The sequence below is a fragment of the Daucus carota genome, chromosome 9 (assembly GCF_001625215.2).
Source record: "Daucus carota subsp. sativus chromosome 9, DH1 v3.0, whole genome shotgun sequence".
Lineage (NCBI taxonomy): Eukaryota > Viridiplantae > Streptophyta > Magnoliopsida > Apiales > Apiaceae > Daucus > Daucus carota.
In genome coordinates this window covers 5,734,368-5,754,567 of record NC_030389.2, presented here as the reverse complement: position 1 = coordinate 5,754,567, position 20,200 = coordinate 5,734,368, and the positions used below count along the sequence as shown (strand labels likewise).

Below are 20,200 nucleotides of genomic sequence, written 5' to 3'. Positions count from 1 at the left end.
TCAATATAGATCTAAATAAAATGTCTTATGGGTTCAACATATTTTACATAATGTCTTACAGTTCCAATTTAGCCAACCATTATAGCCCCTTTGGAGATGCTCTAATATATTATGAATTTTGAATTAACAGGTCATAAGCTAGTCAATATTATATAACTAATCATGACAACTGAAGATGCAAGCATGATAGTAACCCTACTCCGATCTTATCACATTGAATTAGAAATTCATACATCAATATATCAGTTTATTATTAAATATTTGTTCAAAAACTTGGCAAGAAACCTATATACACCTTGTAGAAGTAAGAGTAAGGTATACCACACCAAACTACCCACACACCACTAGGGGTAAAACAACAAGATACATGAAGACATTACCAGGTTTTTCCCTCAAGGACTCCGCCTTTGACAGCAAATAGAGTGAATTCATGCATATTAAAAAAATGCACTCTGTTCAACACCCGACTGTAGCTTATATGTGATGAGTATAAAGAAGTACTACAAGGCCCATTGCAGGAGCTATAGTTTATGCTATATACACCTTTAGATAAAACTCCACAAGATTGATTTACCAATCAAAACCCTCCATTTGCAATAAGAATACACAAAAGCCATTTATTTTAGAGGGTGGCCCAGTCACTAGCTGCATTCAACTTAAAGAAAATGGACACTAAAGGAGTAAATCCTATTTATAAATAATTTTACATTATTGACTACAGTCAACATAATCCTCTCTCTTCTAAACTTAATTCTCGGTGCACAATGTGCAATAGCCTAAACTGTGTTCAGCTAATCCATACATATACTGAAAAACGATTGACATATTTTAACAAAATGCGGATGCAAATCAAGAATACATTCAAGCTATATAGCAATAGAAACCTGGTTCCTCTTGACTGGCTATTAAGAAAAGGCTGATAGGATGTTCTTCTTAAGTGTAAATTGATCAGCTTTAGCTGCAGTTATTGTCTGCATTGAAAAATTAAGATTATAGTGTTATAGATACAAGTATAGCACCTATCTATCAGGAAAAACATGGCATGCTTATTAATAAATCAAGAAACAAAAAAGAAACAACACTTGTTTAAAGTGATTGAAAGAAGTACAAGCTGTTATAGTAGCTATAGATCCAAGGCATCCAGGAATTATTTATTTCACAAAATCCTTGTGGCACTTGCACCTAGACAACATTGAAAAAATATAAATACATGTAAACTTATAAGACCCAAGGGTCATCCCCTTTTAAGACAAAACCTTGTTTGCTCTTCCCCTGATTAAGTCAATATTTAGATACTGTATTGATTGAGGCCTGGGAGCAGACTAGTTACTGTTGAAGTTGTAGCTTTCTATCAAGTGGATTATATCCCAACTACTAAGCTTGAAATAATTGTGTTAATGCCTTCATGGAAAGGAACCAGACTAGTGCCAAAAATTCCTGACAGTAAAAGACTTCTTTGCATTTTGGGATAGGTTGGTATTTCTGAAACTATGTGGTTCTTAAGTTTATATCTGCTCAAGAACTGTTTCTTGGGAGTTGCCTTGAAACCCTAGTTCCTGACTTGACCGCATACCCCGTCAAAGATTTCTAGAGCATTGTTTTGGACCCATGAAAAATATATTAAATGCCACCACCTCAGATTCTCAACCCTTCTCAACCTATATACAACAAAGATAGCAATGCATTTGCCACAAACAATTATATTGTTGATTTGGATAAAGAAATGATTATATTTGATAGATACATATTTATGAACAATATGTAAAAGTTTGGAAGAAGTAGAATTCTAGTTGGATTTGATTTTGATGTACTTTTCTATTGGATTGGGCTTCTAAAGGTGTCCCGGAGGGTTCAGACATTGGCTAATTCCTAGCTGGTTTTGGTTTCCTATTAGCTTTAGGTTATTGGCTAGCCTATATACACCCATAACTTGTAGTCTTATAGAATGTTACGATACAGCTTTTTGCTTTGAGAATATATGATTAGTTTACTTCAATTACTCAGTTATTTTAGGGTTAAATTTGATTTACATAGTTTCTGGAGATCCAAGGAATTTGAGATTCAAAGTTCACATTTCTATATTGTTCGCGTTTTTTTCTTTTACTTTTCTTCTTACCGCAGGATTGCATCCTCCATGGCTAACTCCACAGATCATTAATTATGCAAACCACATATTACTACATTGCTGCGTTCCTTTTCCCTTACTAAACCAAATATTGTTTCCTCCTGAGCCATCAATTGATGGGTTTTAAATGGAAAGAGAAGAAAACAAGGGAGCAATATTATAAAGTTTCCTTCTTGTTTCTAAGCATTCTAATGGTGAGAAAAAATGGCAAATACCCCAGCTTTCTAACCAAATTTATCAATCAAAAAGTGAGTGGAATCAGGAAGAAAACCTATAAAGCAGCGACCCTAATCCGCTTCAGATTTATAAGGTAAATATACATGTCAATAAATACATGCACGGTGTTAAAGGAGTAACATAAAATGAGGTAAAAAACTCAAGCTAATAACATTAAGTACTTAAGAAAACCTAAGAGATGAAACCACATTATTAGCTCAAAACAATAGATTTAAGGAATACCTTTGAAAGAAGACGTTCCAGTCGTTCTATTTCATTCTTAGGATAGTCAGAACCTTTATCCATACAGCTCTTAGCAGATTTTAGGTAGATCTGGCCATATCTATAAAAAAGGCAATCAAGTATTAATATTTATCCATACAGCTCCTGGAAGATTTTAGGTAGATCTGGCCATATATCTATAACTAATGGCAATCAAGTAATAATGCACGGATGAATTTGGAAACTAGAACTAATGTAATACCAAGTCTTTAACTGGTCAGTGCTTGAAAGAAACATAATAATAGCTTTCAAATTCAATATATACAAGCATGCACACAGAAGTGAAATAACCTTGCAGAAGAACCATCAAGTTTCCCAACTTCTTCCTCCAGACGGGCATAAACTGCTTTCTTTTCATCCTTGTCAGCAGATACAAATTCCTTTACAATGCTGTCCAAACTTGAAACAATACCAGCCTGTATTCCATTGAAACGAAGTAAGTAACTGGTACGGTACAACTGATTGTGATAGTAAGAATTATAATTCATATAACCTCAGAGGTGAGTTGTCCATTTGCATCACGACTAGTAGCACACTTCTCGTTGATGAAAGACACGAAGTCATTCAAATCTCTCCCGCCATGATAATCTTCACCAGCTTTGTTGCCTTTAGGAAAGAATTTCAGAGTTGGAAAACCACTTACACCATACCTGCATAGGCAGAGTTATGCAAATGTCATAGAAGTAAGCGGTGGAACGCATGGTCATAGTAATTCACAACAATTCTCAGAGTCAGTAAAAGCCATACGGCTAAAAAGCTTCAAGAGTAAAAGTGAAATATTATACTCCTCGTTCTTAATTCTAGAAATAGTCTTTATAATATTCTAAACTCGAAGTTAAAGTAACAAAAAACGGAACTCACTTCTCTCCGATATTTTTATACTTGTCAGCATCAAGATTAGCAATAACTACATCATCCTCCATGTGAAAGGCTGCTGCAACTTTTTCATAAATCTGCGCGGCAGATGATATATTCAGCAATTAAGAATAAAAATACGCTGAAATTGGTTAATACAACACTTAAGTACTTACAGGAGCAAGGTTTTTGCAATGACCACACCTGAAACATATATCATGCCACAACCCAATTATACACGTTGTAGCTAAATCAAACCACAAAACTTTATTCGCAGGAAAATATACAGATTCTTAGTACAAATAATTTTGAATGGTCTGAGCTATTAATCTCTAAATCAATATACGGAAACAATGTATCAAACAAAATTGATATGTATTCTTACCATGGTGCGTAGAACTCAACCAGGACATTCTTTGTTGTATCCATAACAACGTCATCAAAGTTATCTGAACTCAGTATTACTACACTCGAGGGAACTGAAGTTATTTTAACATTGGTCCCTGAATATGAAATACCATTTAAATGTCAATAATTATCATGGAACAATATAAGGAATGTCCATGTTTCATAATGCTGCAAGCGAAATAATTCATCAGCCAATTAATAACTATCAAAATATCCTTATCAATCATGTCATATAGACTTTATCAATGCTAGTGCTTATAATCAAATTACAATATAAATATGCATTAAAAACGTAACCAATTCGTAAACCGAAAAAATATGTGATTATATCCAGAAAAAGAGCAAGTTCGTGAAATATACCTAGATAAAGGAAAGCCACTATGACAAAATATAATTGGTTCAGAATTCAACGGCCCAGACAATCACCAATCTATTATAATCCTTATATTTACTATTATAATCCTTATAACTACAAAAGCCTAGTGCAGCTGTTTGTTATGCTTAACAGTGAAAAAAGGATGACCTAGTAGTTTGATCTACTCTAATTGATAAAACCAACAATAAGGTTAATTAACTTTCATTTGCCATAAAATGATTTATAAACAATAAGGAAGACTATTACCTCCCTCGCTATTCACAAACTCGGCAAGGGCTTCAGCAGTTCTTGGTCCTTCATACCTTTTTAATAAATGAGTTAATAAGAAAAGGCAGATAATAAATATAGGTTCATGAAATTTAGATCGTAAAATGAAGAAAAATCGAGGAGAATCATATTGTAAGGAAGTGCATTTATGGCTTGTTTAAAATTTGGAAGTCATTTTAATCATGGATTTGGACAAACGACATGCTTAGATAACCATTTTTTTTTTAATTTGGGTTTGATTCAATTCCAAGTCATTCAAAGCATAAATTTATGAATCTGAAATGATTACTCAATTCATGTCCTTTAAGATTCATCAGCTGAAAATTTGAAATTTATTATATGTTCCCAAACACAATCTTAAAACAAGTTAAGAACTATATATCTGATAAAACAACTCACTTTTTGGGTTCTAGAGATCCCTTTGGAAACCATTTAATTGTGGGGTACCCAGAAACTCCATACTTGCCACAAACTCCTTTATGTTCATCACAATCAACCTGCACCGAAGAGTCAGTCATAAAACATAAAGGACCAGACATTTATTTCCCAGAAATCCATCACAACGAAATATAATTGAACAAAATAATCGTTATCAACAACACAAGATCTGACCTTTCCAATCAAGACAGATTTTGCCTTCTTGAAACTTGCAGCAAGCTTTTCATACTCCGGGGCAAGCTTTTTACAGTGCCCACACCTGCATCAGGTAAATAAGAATTCTAGTGGAAAGTGGATCCAAAAATAAAATTATAACTTAATTAGCTACAAGCCAATCATGTTATAGAGATTTTGAAACAGTATACGTTTACTGTCTGAATAAACTTATAAAAGTAAGAAAACAGCTCCATCACAAACACTATTCCACCTTGAAATTGGTGGGCCTGGAATGAAATGCATGGCTATTCAATACTCGCAACAAGAGCTGTATAATTAAGCATCTATAACATTTTAATTGGGATATCAGATTCAAAAAGCGTTTACAGGCGTTACTAAAAATTCCATACACACGCCCTAAAATAACCAAAAATTGCTATCAATAGGCATTAAGAATGAAAAACAAAGTAAATCGGTAATCCACTTATTTCCAGTTATAACTTATACGTCATGCCTTTACAGGGCATCACATAGGACTCTCAAAACAAGTTATTGAAACCACCTATTCTCCGCCAATAATAAAAAAAATCCTTCAAGTCACTCCACATCACCTATCCATCTCATGTAAACATACATGAATTACCGACCAAACAAAGTGTCCACAAATAAAACAACTTGTGGCATTTCGCATATAATTAAACAAGCCAATTTCGTTATCCAGCAACCAACCAATTGATAATCACAACAATTCTAAACATAAACCCCCAGAATTCCACAGATCCAGATCAATCAAAACACAGAACCCATAACTAAGTACAACATCAACAGGCTCGAAGAGCAGACACATTAACTAAATGAGTATCAATCAAACAGATTTTTCATATACAAAAGCAGATCAAAACACACAGAGAGAGGCAGAGAGGGAGAGAGGGAGAGAGAGAGAGAGAGAGAGAGAGAGAGAGAGAGAGAGAGAGAGAGGGAGGGAGAGGGAGAGGGAGAGAGGGAGAGAGGGAGGGAGAGAGAGAGAGAGAGAGAGAGAGAGAGAGAGAGAGAGAGAGAGATGTATCACCAAGGAGCGTAGAACTCAACGAGAGCGGCACGATCAGCACCGACCTGGTCGTGAAAATTATCTTGAGTCAAAACAACAACATCAGCAGAAGCCGTGTGTAAACATGATAACACACAGATTATAGCAGCTAGGGTTCCGAATGCTAATGATGAAGCATACATTGTTGTGTCTGTTGTTGAATTGATAATCAAATTGATATGGCGATAAAAGTAACACTAGTAGTGTATTCAACTTGGACTCACTCTGCGAGTTGATATGTGTATAGTTCACTTCTCATGGTTGAACTACTTTAAGATGTTCTTAATCATTTTTGTTTTTCCAAATATTTAAAAACACTTGCTATCTTAAAATAATTCGGTCCCAAGCATATGTATGCCGGAACCGGTTAAATTCAAGTTTCTGGTCGTTGGATAAATATTCAGCAATCAAGATTAAAATATATTTTTAATACATACATCGCTTTAAAAGCGCTGAACGGGGAAACTCTGTACAGCGCTTTAAAAACGCGAAACTAAAAAAAATAGTTTTAATTTTTGATATTTTTCATTCAAAAATTTCAAAAAATTTCAAAAATAGAACGGAGCTATTTAAGAGGCACCACCTACATGCCCCTCACTTCTCCTTTATATAAGTATATTGATGACTGATTTTCAATGGAATTATTATATTTTTGGTTTTCCAATTGATACAATGTTATTATAATATTCCTATTTTAGTGAGAAGCTTTTCATTATATATTATTATTAGAACAATAGTGAAAATGTAGAATAGTTGATAAATATTATAAATATGAAAAGATTAAAAAATGATTATACTAAATGATTTGTTGACCAATGAAAAAAAGAATATTAGGCTAATTTATCTTGATTTTAACTTGAATCGGGACAAGTTACTTTACATAAAATAGAAGACATGTTAAAATTTATACTAGTTTTGTAATATTTTTTCGAGACTCAGGCCATATTTTAGATCCGCACTAGAGTTAATTTTGTTAGTCTTCTTTTTACGCAAAATAAAAGACATGTTAAAAAGTCTACAGACTTGTCTTGTTCGAGACTTAAAGACGATAAGATTTCTTATCCGCGCTAGTGTCAATTATCAATTTTGCTAGGCTTCTCTGAGCTGGACCAGATTTTCGGACCCAAAATCGAGATTCTTAACGCGACAAGATATCTTATCCACGCTCATATCAATTATCAATGCTCATATCAATTATCAATTTTGTTAGGCTTCTCCGGGCTGGACCAGATTTTTGGGCCCGAAATCGAGATTCTTAACGCGACAAGATATCTTATCCACGCTCGTACCAATTATCAATTTTGTTAGGCTTCTCTGAACTGGACATTTTCAGATGCTGGTATCAATTATCAATTTTGTTAGACTTTTTCAAGTTGGACCAGATTTTTGGATCTGAAATAGAGATTTTTTTGTTGTGTAGTCATCGATTTGTCCAAAAATCTCTAGTCCCAAAACTCAATCTGTTGGATGTTTTTGTTTAGCGACCTGGTAGATGTGTGAGTAGCTTCATCAACACTACGCAAGTGCCGTCGGGGTTTCTGCTTTATAAAGGAACTTACTAGTCTGAATCAGGGACAAACAACCTTAAAAAAAACACCGGAAATGTCATAAAATGGCAATACATGTTTGATTCAGCTGTGTTTCCTCGCCAGAACATGCTTTGATGTCTACCAGTAATGCTATGGTATATAACCCAAACTACTATCATCCTGTTGGTCTAACATGCCGAGTTGAATCTCTCTTGCAATACCACTGGCTTTCCCCGATACAGATCAGGAAACGCAACCAAGTATATTAAGCTGGAAAATTTTGTTACGTCGAGACACACGCATGTAAAGAGAGAGGGAGAGACAGAGCAGTACAAACAGTCAAACTAAACTTATAAAGAGAGAATGTGACATTATAAGTTTAAAAACAAAACCAGATGTCTTTTCAAACTAAAAACCTACACTAGATGTATTGTGAAACCCACTTGAAACCATCTCCGTAACCCATTTTCCTGACAATGCTGCACATGAACACCTCGAGTGGACGAACACCCGACTCTTCCAAATTTACTCTGCCCTTACCAGTTGTGAAGTTATCCAGCCCCAAATGGAACCTAAGTTCTTCTTCGGATGCGGCATAAGGAATGTCAATCTTGTTCCCCAATACGAGAAAGGGCACACTAGCCAAAGATTCATCGGAAAGAAGGGCATCAAGCTCTTTCTTCGACTCCGCAAACCTTTCCTTGTCATAGGCATCCACCAGGTACACAACTGCATCCACCTATCAATACATGCATACATCCGATATTAATACTTTGCAGAAGATCTATATTTGGCTCCTGGATATAATCGCAGGAAGACATAGATAAAATGGCATCATACGAGTCATATGATAAGACAACTCTTGCAAATCCAAAAATAATCCTCTAATTGTTAATAACCACATAGTATCTGCTAATATATAGTCGAAAGACTCTGTGTATGGTGAGGTACTATTGGAACACCTCTTGAATGGTAAAGGTGCTACCAGCGAACTCCCATCGTCTATGTTGGCCTCCCATGAATCAAATAAACACTAGAGAGTTTACTTGGGATTATGAAGGCACCACAAATGTATAGAATATATATTTAAAAAGAATTTTTACAAATATTACTTATAATTATAAATACATCTAAAGTGTAGTGACTTCTGTTATGTTAAAAACAAACAGTCGGAAATGAATACATGCCTGGTAATAAATACATACAGGGGCTTCATTCGAGCAACCATAGAGATACACAACATCGGTGCAAAAAGGCAACAATCTTGCTAGAATGGAACTCCAAGAAAAGCTATGGGAGATTGGGAGAGCAATACAATAAACAACATAACAGATACAAAACCCATGTAACACAAGTTCAGTAAAAACTATGGAAGAAACAATACTCTTTAAGACACATACAAATAAGCCAGGTTAGTATGATTTAAAGTGACATGTTAAAGAAAAATCAGATTCCAAATTAATGTAGAAACGTAAAAACACAAAGGTTTTATAATTAAGGAGGTGAAAAAAAAAAACATGGCAAGAGCATTAGATTTCCATGTAAAGAAACCATACTAACATGTACAGCATCAATTAGAAATCATGGAAAGGACCAAAAAGAAGAATAAATGGTTTATAGTTACAGTCAACACAGTAGCTGTAACTTGACCAGCACTTTGTCAATAATAACAATTTTGAGCAAAAATTTGCACCATCGGCTAGTAAATAAACCAAAAAATCGAAATACCTTAGCATAGTAATCTTTCCAAACTCTGCGAGCAATTTGATGCCCTCCCAAATCGAAAGCCTTGAACTTAATTTTTCCAATACTCAGTTCCTCTGATGTTGGATACTGAGTAGGCTGGTGCTGGACCAATCTCTGTCAATCACAACACATTATTAGAAATTCCTCAGTTCCTCCAAAATAAGACTATTCAAAATTTTTAACACCAATGGCTCAATGTTTCAAAATCATAGTTTGCACTTGCAGTAATATATATAAAAAAGGGCTAGTTATATAAGCTTGCTTATTCATATGAGCTTATTTATAATATCTGAACTCATCAGCTCAAATTTAAAAAGTAAGCTCGCAAATATAATATTATAAATAAAAATTCATAGTTTTGATGTGCTAATATTGAATTTCAACATACCATTCATACTAAACCATCCAAACAGATAATATCGTAGTTAAAAATTGAAAATTTTTACCCAGCTATATATTTTTTTTCTGATTTTGTAGCAAGGCGAAAAGATATTAAAATTAGAATTTCAATTTAACAAAAAAAAACCCATTAACAATCTTTTCTTCAATCAAATAACTCATCAAAACATCAATCCAATCAACATAAAAACATGATCAATCATACTTACAAACATGAATCTCTCAAAAAATTAATCCATAATCTATCTAAACATGCACTAGAAACACACATACAAACATACATACATAAAAGATGAGAGAGAGAGAGAGAGATTAGACCTCATCTTTCAACATATGAAGTAAGGTGGTTTTGCCAGCGTTATCAAGCCCCAAAAACAAGATCTTTGCTTCTTTCTGCCACAGCCCTAATGAAGCAAGAACCCCATAAAACCAATCCACAAGAAACATGATTTTTCACCCACAAAATCAAAAACCCAGATCGACCCAATTCCAAAGAGAGGAATTAAAGAGAGCCCAGAACAGATAAAGATCAAAGTGATATTCTTTTTCTTCAAACTTGTGTCATTCTTTTTGGCTCATTCTGGAGTGTAGTTCGTCTGTATCTATAGGTGTTTAACTGTTAAATCAAGTGTTGTGGGCTTTGTTGTGTTTGGGCCAATAGGATTTGGGGATTTTAATTTATGTTGTCATCGGATGAATGGGGGCCGTTGGATTTCTATTCAATGGTTGAGATTCATTTGTGTGACGGTATTGGGGGAATTTAATTTAAGTGAGATTTTCAGATTCGATTAAAATGACTTTACGTGAGATTGTAACTATCAAGATTTCATATTCATAAAGATGTCCTTAACTATTAAACAACCGTATTCAATTTATATAATTAAAAAAAATATTGTATATGTATATATCTTATATTGCTATCGGAAAGAATTGAAATTTTGATTGAAAATCAAACTTCACAAATTTTGTTAAATTTGAGTGTGATATTAAAATGAACTTTGTTGCTGTATAATTCTCGTATATCATATTAGACGGATGTACACTAGATTAACTTATATATCTCGTATATCATGTTAGACGGATGTATAGTAGATTAACTTATACAGTAGAGATTATTTTAAGTATTGATTCTCTTTTGATCATGACCCTTAGGAGAAGAAAAATGTAGCAATTTTTTTATTTATAACATATTTTATTTTATCAAAAAAACATATATTATTAATAGCATATATTTATGATTTTTAAAAAAATTCTACATCATTAGAGATGCTTTTGTGTGCATAGTTTAGGTCAAACCTTTTTTCTCTTCTGCTGAATGTTTCAATAAAAGTGTTTTGGCTCAAACTTTTATTGAAAGACTCAGAAATTTCTGAAATACTAATTTCGAGCCGCACAACATATGTACATGAAAATGAAGCTCCTCTAGAAGCTTGAATTTCACAAATCGCTGTAGGTTTTACTTGTTAGATATAGAAAGGAAGAGAATACCAACACAAATCATATGCTCATTTTTATATATTTTTGTTACTTAAAAGTCTGATAATTTTAAATAGACACTGTTACATAGCATCCTTTACAGTTCAAAATACTATCCAAGACAAAACTGAATTCTTGGTTAACCAAGAGGAAACTAGAATATGCTAGCTCAACTCCAAACCTCTTCTAGGTTTATAACACAACTATGGAAACACAACCAAGAAATTCAGGTGCTACTGCTCCTAATGTAACTGCTTTCATCGTCCTCGAATATGGGCAACTTTTTGAAAATCCACACAACTATCATGTATGTTTCTGTACTAATATGGGAATCTTAGACAGAAACTGGCTCACCAACTGGACTAGAAACCCCAGCTTTAACCTGCAAAAGCAAAGAAAACCCCGCAGTAAATTAAAGTTGCATACACTCTAGAAGATGTTTTTTATTACTAGTTGAGACACATGGTATAGTCACGCCATATATTTCTTTTGAAAATATTAATGTGTTATAATGGTGGTCTATTATACCAGTGCAAAATGTGAGAGAATCTCAGTTCAGTAGCTAAGGAGGCTGTCCCCCTTACCTGCAATTCGTACAGGCACAAATATAAGATGATAAAGGGGTTCTTTTATGCAGTTGGTGGTCTAACATACTCCATCAATCATTAGATACGATCTATACCATCTGATGATTTACTGTACTGGAGAGTAAAAGGATTCAACACCCTATAACATTTATACTGTCTTAATAGGTTCAACTAGAAAAACTTAAACAAGACAGACTTGAACGGATGAAGGAACTATATATTACATATCCTTATATGATCTCTTTTGCACATATTTCTTAGGTAAATGCTTATAAAAGTATAGGAGGTACTACCTTTGCTGATTTAAAAAGTTCGTCAAGCACTTCAGATAAGGTTGGATGTGCGTGAACAGCGAACTTAATGTCCTGCAGAAGGCGAGTTTATAAAGTTGATGAGAAACATTTTTAAGTTATAAGATAGACTATGGATCTTCAACTGCCGGCTTAAGAGAGCATGATGAAGAAGTAATAATGATATTTTTAACTTCTATCCTTCCACGAGATATGCTATCTAGCCTAGTAACAAGCATTCAACATACGGACAGATATGATTGTGGAAGGCTCAAAATATTTTCAGCTATAAAATTTTATCTTTATAAACAAAAAAAATTCTTATCTTCACTGACATTTTTTGTTTCTGACATTGTGAATGCTATTTATTCTACAGTTATTTTCTGTTGTAAAGACAGATCTTTACCTGTATGCGTGTTCCCAAAGCCATTGCATTAGATGCTTCATGTATGAGGTCAGCAGCATGTAAACCAAATATATGGACACCAAGGATCTCACCGTTGTCTGGTCTGTATATCAACTGAAAGAAAAATATGCTTTAGAATGCTAATTTAATTTACACCAAGCTTCAACACTCAAAGTATAGCACACCTTAGCAATTCCTTCCCCTTCATTTTCAGCAAGAGCTTTGGTGTTAGCCTTGAAGCTAGTCTTTGCGATACTAACTTCAAATCCCTCCTTTTCAGCTTTTTCTCTTGCTTGAGGCTAAAAAAGACGATAGCAAGTGATCAACTATATATCAGAAAGAGGCTTATGTTCAAAAACTGTTCTGAGTATAAAAGAAACTAATTTTATATGTTGGCCAAACAATACTGTCGAAATGTTAAGCATCTTTTAGCATCATTCGTCCAGCAAAAAGAATTGAATTAAAAAACAGGTACACTTACGGATGTAATTATTTGAGGTAAAATAATTGTCTTCAATTTTTAGAAATAATAGATCTATTACTGTTGTTGGTTCTAGGCACAATAATGAAGCTCAAAACCTGGTAATGGTTTAGCCAAGTGAGTGATTTTCAAAAGAAAGCTACCACATAGAGTTAACAAGATTCAAAAATCACCAAACCAGTGTTCTGAAATAAACACTATCTTCACTAAATTATCAGAACTTTAACAAACTCACTGACTGGATTCTTTATATATTATAAAAGGCCAAAATTGTTCCTCTTATTAATATATAACTACGTGAAAGCAATATATAATGGGTAGTGTCCACTATCTGAAGTAGGAGGATGAAAGACCAACAGATATGAAAAGGTATATACCTCTGTTAATCCAACCATGCTGATTTCAGGATGAGTGAAACAAGCTGCTGGGATGCTCAGATGATTGAGGACATGGTCATGTCCAGTAACTTGCTCAACAACTATATCAGAAAGGTAATTGCAGGTGTTATATACTAGCACAAAAAAAGGCTGCATAAAAAAAAATGTATGCTTAATGCTTAGTGAGCCTACCAGAGATTCCTTGAGCACTTGCTGCATGTGCAAGCATCAACTTCCCGTTTGCATCACCAATGCAATACAAATGAGGGACCTAATAATTGGAGACCCTTGTCAGTGAACTATGCAATAAAAACATACCAGATATATGAGCGAGAAATGAGATGTGAGAGTTATATAATACCAGTGTCCCATTTGCATCAATCACTTGCATCCGTTCATCAACAGGAATGAATCCACGTTGAGTCTCTACATTAATCTGAATTTGAGCAACAATAGTAAAATGCCAGGTGAGAATCAGCTGATATAAATCGTAAATAGAAGACCACATTTCTTTCGATCTTTACTTACATTCTCCAAGCCAAGCCCTTTAGTGAACGGAGCCCTTCCAGTTGCAATGAGGGCAGCATCAACCTATATTGAGTTAGCATACACAAAAGTATTAAATGATAGCAAAAGACAAACACACACACACACACATATAAACGCACCTCTACATAACCAAACAATTCATCGAAGCAGTTATAATTCTAAAGAGAGGATTATTCTGCGATCTATCATCAGCAGGCCATGGTAAAATCTTTGTTGTGTTAAAGAAAGAATACTTGGGCAACCCAACTGCCTAAAGATCAGAATACATGTAATATCTCGTGAACATGGAGCACTATTCGTAATGAATGACATGTTTGGGGTGTTTGGTTTAGCATGTTTGGAAATAATAAGCACTTATTTTGGGATAGGTACCACAACAGGTACCATCTTCATTTTCCAAGAAAAAAGAGCTTATATTCTGATTTCTGAATAAACGGAAAACCAAACACCCTAGTATTACCCATCATAACCATCATTGCACTATGTCGCTACATCCAAAAGTGTCCACGGGAACCATCTTGGCCAAAAATATAATGGAACATCATTCATCAAGTTTTCATTGTCAATTATGGGTCAAATATAAGCAAATTTGTTCAAATAGATGCACCTAACAAGACCCCTAGACAAAATGGCTATAGTTGTTCCATATTGACAAAATAAAAGAAATATTACTAACAATGTAAAAAAAAATCCCAATAGAGGAGATCAAAGAACTAATCACACATCAACGAATATCAAACAGCTGAATAACTGCACGTTTTTAATGTCTACTGTCTAGGCACATTAGTACAACACCTGCTTTTGGCAGAAGAATTAAAGGTAATATTTTCACAGAAACAAACAAGCAACTTCAATACCTCATCAAAGATTTATGTGGAGAGTGCTCCCCATGTATGTGTGTGGGTATGTTTATTTTGTGTAATTATACACCAAATCACAAGCAGCAACTTGGTATGAACACCTTGTGAATTTATCAGATATATTATATACATGGGAGACATCTATTGCCAAAACATTAAAATAGTCAGCATTTACGAGGCCAAGTTAATTTCTTTCAGCATTAGCATCAAAAGCTTACCTCCAAGGTATCCTTTGGCTCCTTTGTCTTTGCATCAATAAGCTCAATCAATACAGGTTTTCCATCCTTTGCTGGAGTGATCTGTTTAAGGGAGTACAAATCAATGATGAGAAAAAATTTGCTAAATGCTATTTACAGAATAAAGAGTCATAGACAAGGGGAGTAAAAATCACCTTGCTTGCAAATACACCTGTGTGATAATCAATTTTTCGAGGATTTATGAGAACCCTTTGAGCCAATTTCCCAATCTCAGGATCAAAACCAGGCATTAGTTGGTCAAGGGCTTCAACGAAGGTAACCTGTAAAGAGCATCCTCTGGTGAGCTCAGTGACATGCATAAATATGGAGCCCATTTGCCTTCAATTTTTCCCAATTTTAATTTGGAACACGAAAAAAATGGAAGGGGCAACAATGTCATGAATGAAGGTGTCTATTATGTGGGGGTGTGCTAGACTGCAGATACCACTGTGTTTGTTTCAAAGTTACATATTAATACCAATATTTCTCCTCTGCCATGTTAAAGTTCCTACATGTGACTACTGGCAGCAACAAAATTAAATTTACATAGCATACAGTATGTTTGGAGACTACCTCGCTACCAAGTGCTGTATACACATCGCTAAATTCAAGACCAATATAACCACTTCCAACAATAACTATCCATTCAGGAACTGTTTCCAGTTTGAGCGCATGATCACTGGTTATTACAGTCTTGCCTGCATTATTCAGTTACATAACCATTAAAAACAATAGATATTGACTTAACATAGATTATGAAAGAAACACTGTCATAGGTCTTTCATGTTCTTGGCTGAACATGGAAATTTCCATTTGGTATTTAGGTATATTCTAATAAAGTCAGAGTATTAGAATAATTACTGATGCATTAATGTCATCTTATTTTGTTGATAAATTACAAAGCCACTACTAAAGAAGGTAGTGCGTCCATTGTTATCCTACATATCAGTATTTCCTATCCACACACAGTTAGTTCATACAATACGAATCATTGGTAAATTATGACCTCCCCTAAGCAATATATATTCACTGAGAAATCATAGTTACGGATATTTTCATTAGCAAGTCGAAAACAAAATTGTAACATGTTTTCAAGCATCTGTTTTCCTTTCAAGTATATTGTTTATATCTCGTATCTTAGCACTAGTGACACTCATTACCAGAAAAATAGGTAGATCTGGCAGCAATTTATATAAATATAATTTGAGAAGAATAGCCAAAGATCAGAATAATCTTCCTCAGCAGGATATTCAAAGCAGAAGTTTAATACATGGTTCCTAATTTCGAGTACAGTTACTTTGGCAGCTAGGCTAGAATATCAGGATTATAACTTGATTAAATTAATAGGACTTACCATCAACTTCAACTCCTTTTGGCACAAATGGAACAGAGCCTGTTGCAATAATTATGTTTTTTGCTGTTATCGTAGTATCAGGGAGTCCAGCTTTTCCATATTTTACCTTTTGTGGACCCTAAATAATCACGAACAGATGCATAAAAGGACAGGAATCACAATTTATATCCACTGATTTCTAATACATTACAATTATTAAAATCATAAGAAAATCAGAAATACAGAAATTAGTATTACAGATTTCCATTCCAAATTTACTTAACCAACTTGTCAGAATGTACAACTTACCACAACTGAACCGACACCAGTCAATATATCAACGCCAAGATTTTTCATGGAATTTGTTAAATTATTTCTGATTTTGGAAGCAAGATTGTTGGCATGATCAGCTACTGCCTGTCTGTCATATCCAGCAGCTGCAACCTGCAATGGAGCATGTAACCCAAATCAACTATCTTCACATATATTTTAAATAGAACTTCCTGAAGATTAGATAAAGAATTATAAGTCTGAGATAATATAAAAGGAGAATAGACAATTGTATCATGTACTACATACCAAGTTTATGTACTTTTAATTTTCTAAATTTCTACCAGAACCCTCTGTAGGGATAAACTTCTCCACCTCTAGTAAGTATATGTGATCTGAACTTGTTAGTTTGGAATAATTGATAAGAAATAATATAACTTAGACAGCTCTGAGCTTCTGATGAAAAGGACATTATCGGGTACCATACCCTAATACCGTCTAAAACATAGCATGAAATTCTTGAAGCATTCCTCCAGGGAGTAAACAAGTAGAAATGCATGTGGAGGATAATTATTTATAAGAGGATAGGGGAGGAGTATATAACTGATGAAGAAAGAGTGATGGGGTCATAAGTGATACAATGCTTTTTAAACAATGACAGCCTTTTTTGATTGGTGATGGATATTAAAGGAAAAAATCTGCAGTTGTTCAGTTTGACTGTTGCAAGAAAATATAGTAATACTATCTTAAAGAGAACCACAAGTTGATATCTGAGTTCATGTTTGCAAGTCCAAAGTATACAGTTAAATTACTGTCATGTGATTAGATCATAGGTGATGATTCCTTCTTTCACGTGGTAGACTGGTAGTAATTGCTGAATAGTTAGTAACTATTAATGATTTAAATGTACCACTTGTTCAGTTATGTCTTGAAGATGAACAATGTATATCGATCAGATTATAGGAACTAAACATCAAAGGCTGCTCATGACGACAGGACTTACCTGTAAACCAAAAGCTTTCATGTGGTGTTCGTTCTGAAGCTCTCTCATTCTACCACTGACAGCAAGAAGTGCTTTGGAAGGGACACAACCGCGATTTACACATGTTCCTCCCACCACATCACCCTCAATGATGGCAGTTTTCAAACCCTGAAAAGGATAGATCACTTACTGATTATTGTTCAATGTCCATGCCTATATAACAGACTAACAGTGCAAATGTCATCATCCATATCCAATTAATTAGACACAGTCAATCTGGATCTGTTCCAATCGTCACTAACTAGGACTAATGGACTATACTGCAATTTTGTTATTTCTTTGATCAACTACCAATTAAGTTTCCCAAAACACAAATACTACTCTGCTCCCAAAACAAACTCTTCTATATAAAATGTGTATAGCATGACACAATCTAGTAAATTTTACAACCATAACTTCAATATCTATAATTGTATTAATATATAATATCTTATTCCTGTTAATAAGAAATGGAATATAATAAATCTTCAATGTTTATATTTTCACAAAAAAAAAAAAAAGATTATATGTATTTTAAACTTAAAAGTACCATCGATATCCAGACTCAATATCTGTACTAATGCAGCAATGCTTAATAGTAAAAACAGCTAAATTAACAATAAATATAAAACGTACATTTCACTATTCGTACTAAAATTTTCATATTAAAAATAAAAGAAAGTCGAAAAGGACCTCTCTAATGCTGAACTGATAAGAACAATAATTAATAATTCATCTACACACCATTCAATTAAGTGCAATTACGAAATCTAAGCTCATGATCACCTCCCAACACTATCATGCAACAACCATCAAATTTAGCATTCGAAAATTAAACCGATAACAACCTAAACACATGACAAAATCAAGCAGTATAATATACATAATCACCTAAATTCCAGAATCACATTCACAAAAATTGTGTAATTCTACCTTCTCGACGGCGTGAAGAGCAGCACCGTGGCCGCCAACACCGGCGCCGATAATAACCAAATCATAATCAAAACCACCAGAAACCGTCCCATTCGCAGAGGCGCACACACTCAACTTCCCCCTACATTGCTTCGAAACCAATTGCTTCGAGCTGGAAGACTTGAGAGGCGTGAAGGCAGCTCTCCTCAGACCGCAAAAGCGAAGCGATTGCGGAGAGATGGAGGAGGAGAGATAGAGATCAGAGATTGAGTTTGAGGATCTTGTGGCGGAGAGATTTGAGGAGAGAGAGATGGAGAGTGAAGCCATTTTTGAGAGAGAGAGGGAGAGAGATTAGGTTTTTGATGCGGAGAGAGATGGAGATATAGAGAGAGAGGGGCTTTGAGATGTCCGCCGGAGAGAAAGAAATGGGCGGAGAGAACAAAGTGAGAGGAGTGTACAGCTTGGTTTTGTAGTTTCGTATGTGAATGTTTTGGGGGTTTATGAGAGTTGATCAACTGGCGAACTACTTTGGGTAGTTATGTGGTGTTGTCGGTATGTTTATTTCAATTTAACATACATTTAAATTATGGGTTTCCTCGTGAATACTCAATTTGAAAATATTTTTCGTAAAAATACTATTTTTTTAAAATATTTTATAAAAATATTAAATTTATGAGAATATTTGCAAAAATACTGTATGCAACTCGTTGCAACCGCATACAATTATACTTACTAACGGATGCAACCATACTTTCAACCCCTACGGGGCCAATTAACCGAAGTTGCATCTGATTGTATCTAGTTGCAGATCGTATTTTTTGCAAATATTTTCTAAAAAGTTATATTTTGCAAATATTTCTAAAAGATAGTAAAATCGCAAAAAAAAAACTTACAAAAAATGGTATTTTTGTTAAATTCCCTTTTAAATTATAGTAAAAAATGATTTAGAATTTTGACACCGTTTCTGAAATTATAATACCAGCTTCTTATGATTGTTTTGATATAAATATTATTGGCTGTGATAATTTACAAAAGATAATACCTTTTCAAAAATATCAGCATCCAAATCATTAAAACAAAATGTGCATTGCTATTATTATGTTTACACACTTCCTTTTCATCTTCTTTTGTGTACTTTGCAATTGATTTGGGAACCTCTTCATCTTTTGACTTTTTACCAATTTAGTCTGATGCAATGTTAATATTTTACTAGAACATGAAAGCTCTTGTCAATGTAGTTAATATAACTTGCATCAAGAGACAAGATATACATCATCATCTTTACTTTACAATGAAAGTAGCGTTCTTTTCCTATTATTGGAATCTTGATACCTTCATATTTTCTACCCATTGCTGATTGTTGAGACCTTTTACTTAATCTATATTTGAAGACTTCTCTGATACCAATTGTCATTTACAATACAACCAAGTTATATTGTCGGGGGTTAGAATACTCTAAATTTATATGAGTAGAAATGAAAAATTTCGATTTCTTCAAAAATATTATCAAGTCAAACA

General features: G+C 34.1%; 3 protein-coding genes and 1 non-coding gene across 5 annotated transcripts; all 4 read right to left on the bottom strand.

The window, feature by feature from the left end:
* Positions 1 to 668: 668 nt before the first annotated feature.
* LOC108200332 (probable protein disulfide-isomerase A6) lies at positions 669 to 6,489 on the bottom strand. Its single transcript, XM_017368442.2, has 11 exons — positions 6,193 to 6,489; positions 5,142 to 5,226; positions 4,929 to 5,026; positions 4,509 to 4,564; positions 3,864 to 3,981; positions 3,655 to 3,682; positions 3,485 to 3,576; positions 3,117 to 3,273; positions 2,915 to 3,039; positions 2,585 to 2,684; positions 669 to 971 (listed from the first exon to the last, which is right to left on the bottom strand). Exons 1-11 carry the CDS (start codon positions 6,351 to 6,353, stop codon positions 906 to 908), a joined length of 1,086 nt encoding a protein of 361 aa, XP_017223931.1. The 5' UTR covers positions 6,354 to 6,489; the 3' UTR covers positions 669 to 905.
* A 1,578-nt stretch (positions 6,490 to 8,067) lies between these two features.
* On the bottom strand, positions 8,068 to 10,535 carry LOC108200375 (GTP-binding protein SAR1A). The gene is made up of 3 exons (XM_017368499.2): positions 10,203 to 10,535; positions 9,468 to 9,599; positions 8,068 to 8,478 (listed from the first exon to the last, which is right to left on the bottom strand). Exons 1-3 carry the CDS (start codon positions 10,329 to 10,331, stop codon positions 8,161 to 8,163), a joined length of 579 nt encoding a protein of 192 aa, XP_017223988.1. The 5' UTR covers positions 10,332 to 10,535; the 3' UTR covers positions 8,068 to 8,160.
* LOC135149825 (small nucleolar RNA snoR83) lies at positions 8,673 to 8,792 on the bottom strand. The gene has a single exon (XR_010288035.1). It is a non-coding gene; the product is annotated as a small nucleolar RNA snoR83 (small nucleolar RNA).
* An 834-nt stretch (positions 10,536 to 11,369) lies between the features above and the next one.
* On the bottom strand, positions 11,370 to 19,222 carry LOC108202449 (dihydrolipoyl dehydrogenase 2, chloroplastic). 2 transcript variants are annotated; one of them, XM_064084717.1, is made up of 16 exons: positions 18,704 to 19,144; positions 17,753 to 17,899; positions 16,789 to 16,923; positions 16,501 to 16,618; positions 15,720 to 15,844; positions 15,302 to 15,427; positions 15,129 to 15,209; positions 14,030 to 14,092; positions 13,863 to 13,937; positions 13,694 to 13,772; positions 13,502 to 13,602; positions 12,829 to 12,942; positions 12,644 to 12,757; positions 12,241 to 12,312; positions 11,889 to 11,944; positions 11,425 to 11,742 (listed from the first exon to the last, which is right to left on the bottom strand). In XM_064084717.1, exons 1-16 carry the CDS (start codon positions 19,007 to 19,009, stop codon positions 11,664 to 11,666), a joined length of 1,791 nt encoding a protein of 596 aa, XP_063940787.1. In that variant the 5' UTR covers positions 19,010 to 19,144; the 3' UTR covers positions 11,425 to 11,663. The 2 variants fall into 2 exon arrangements, with proteins under 2 accessions (XP_017226320.1, XP_063940787.1); XM_017370831.2 differs by lacking the exon at positions 11,889 to 11,944 and having other exon boundaries at positions 11,370 to 11,742; positions 18,704 to 19,222.
* Between the last annotated feature and the right edge of the window lie 978 nt (positions 19,223 to 20,200).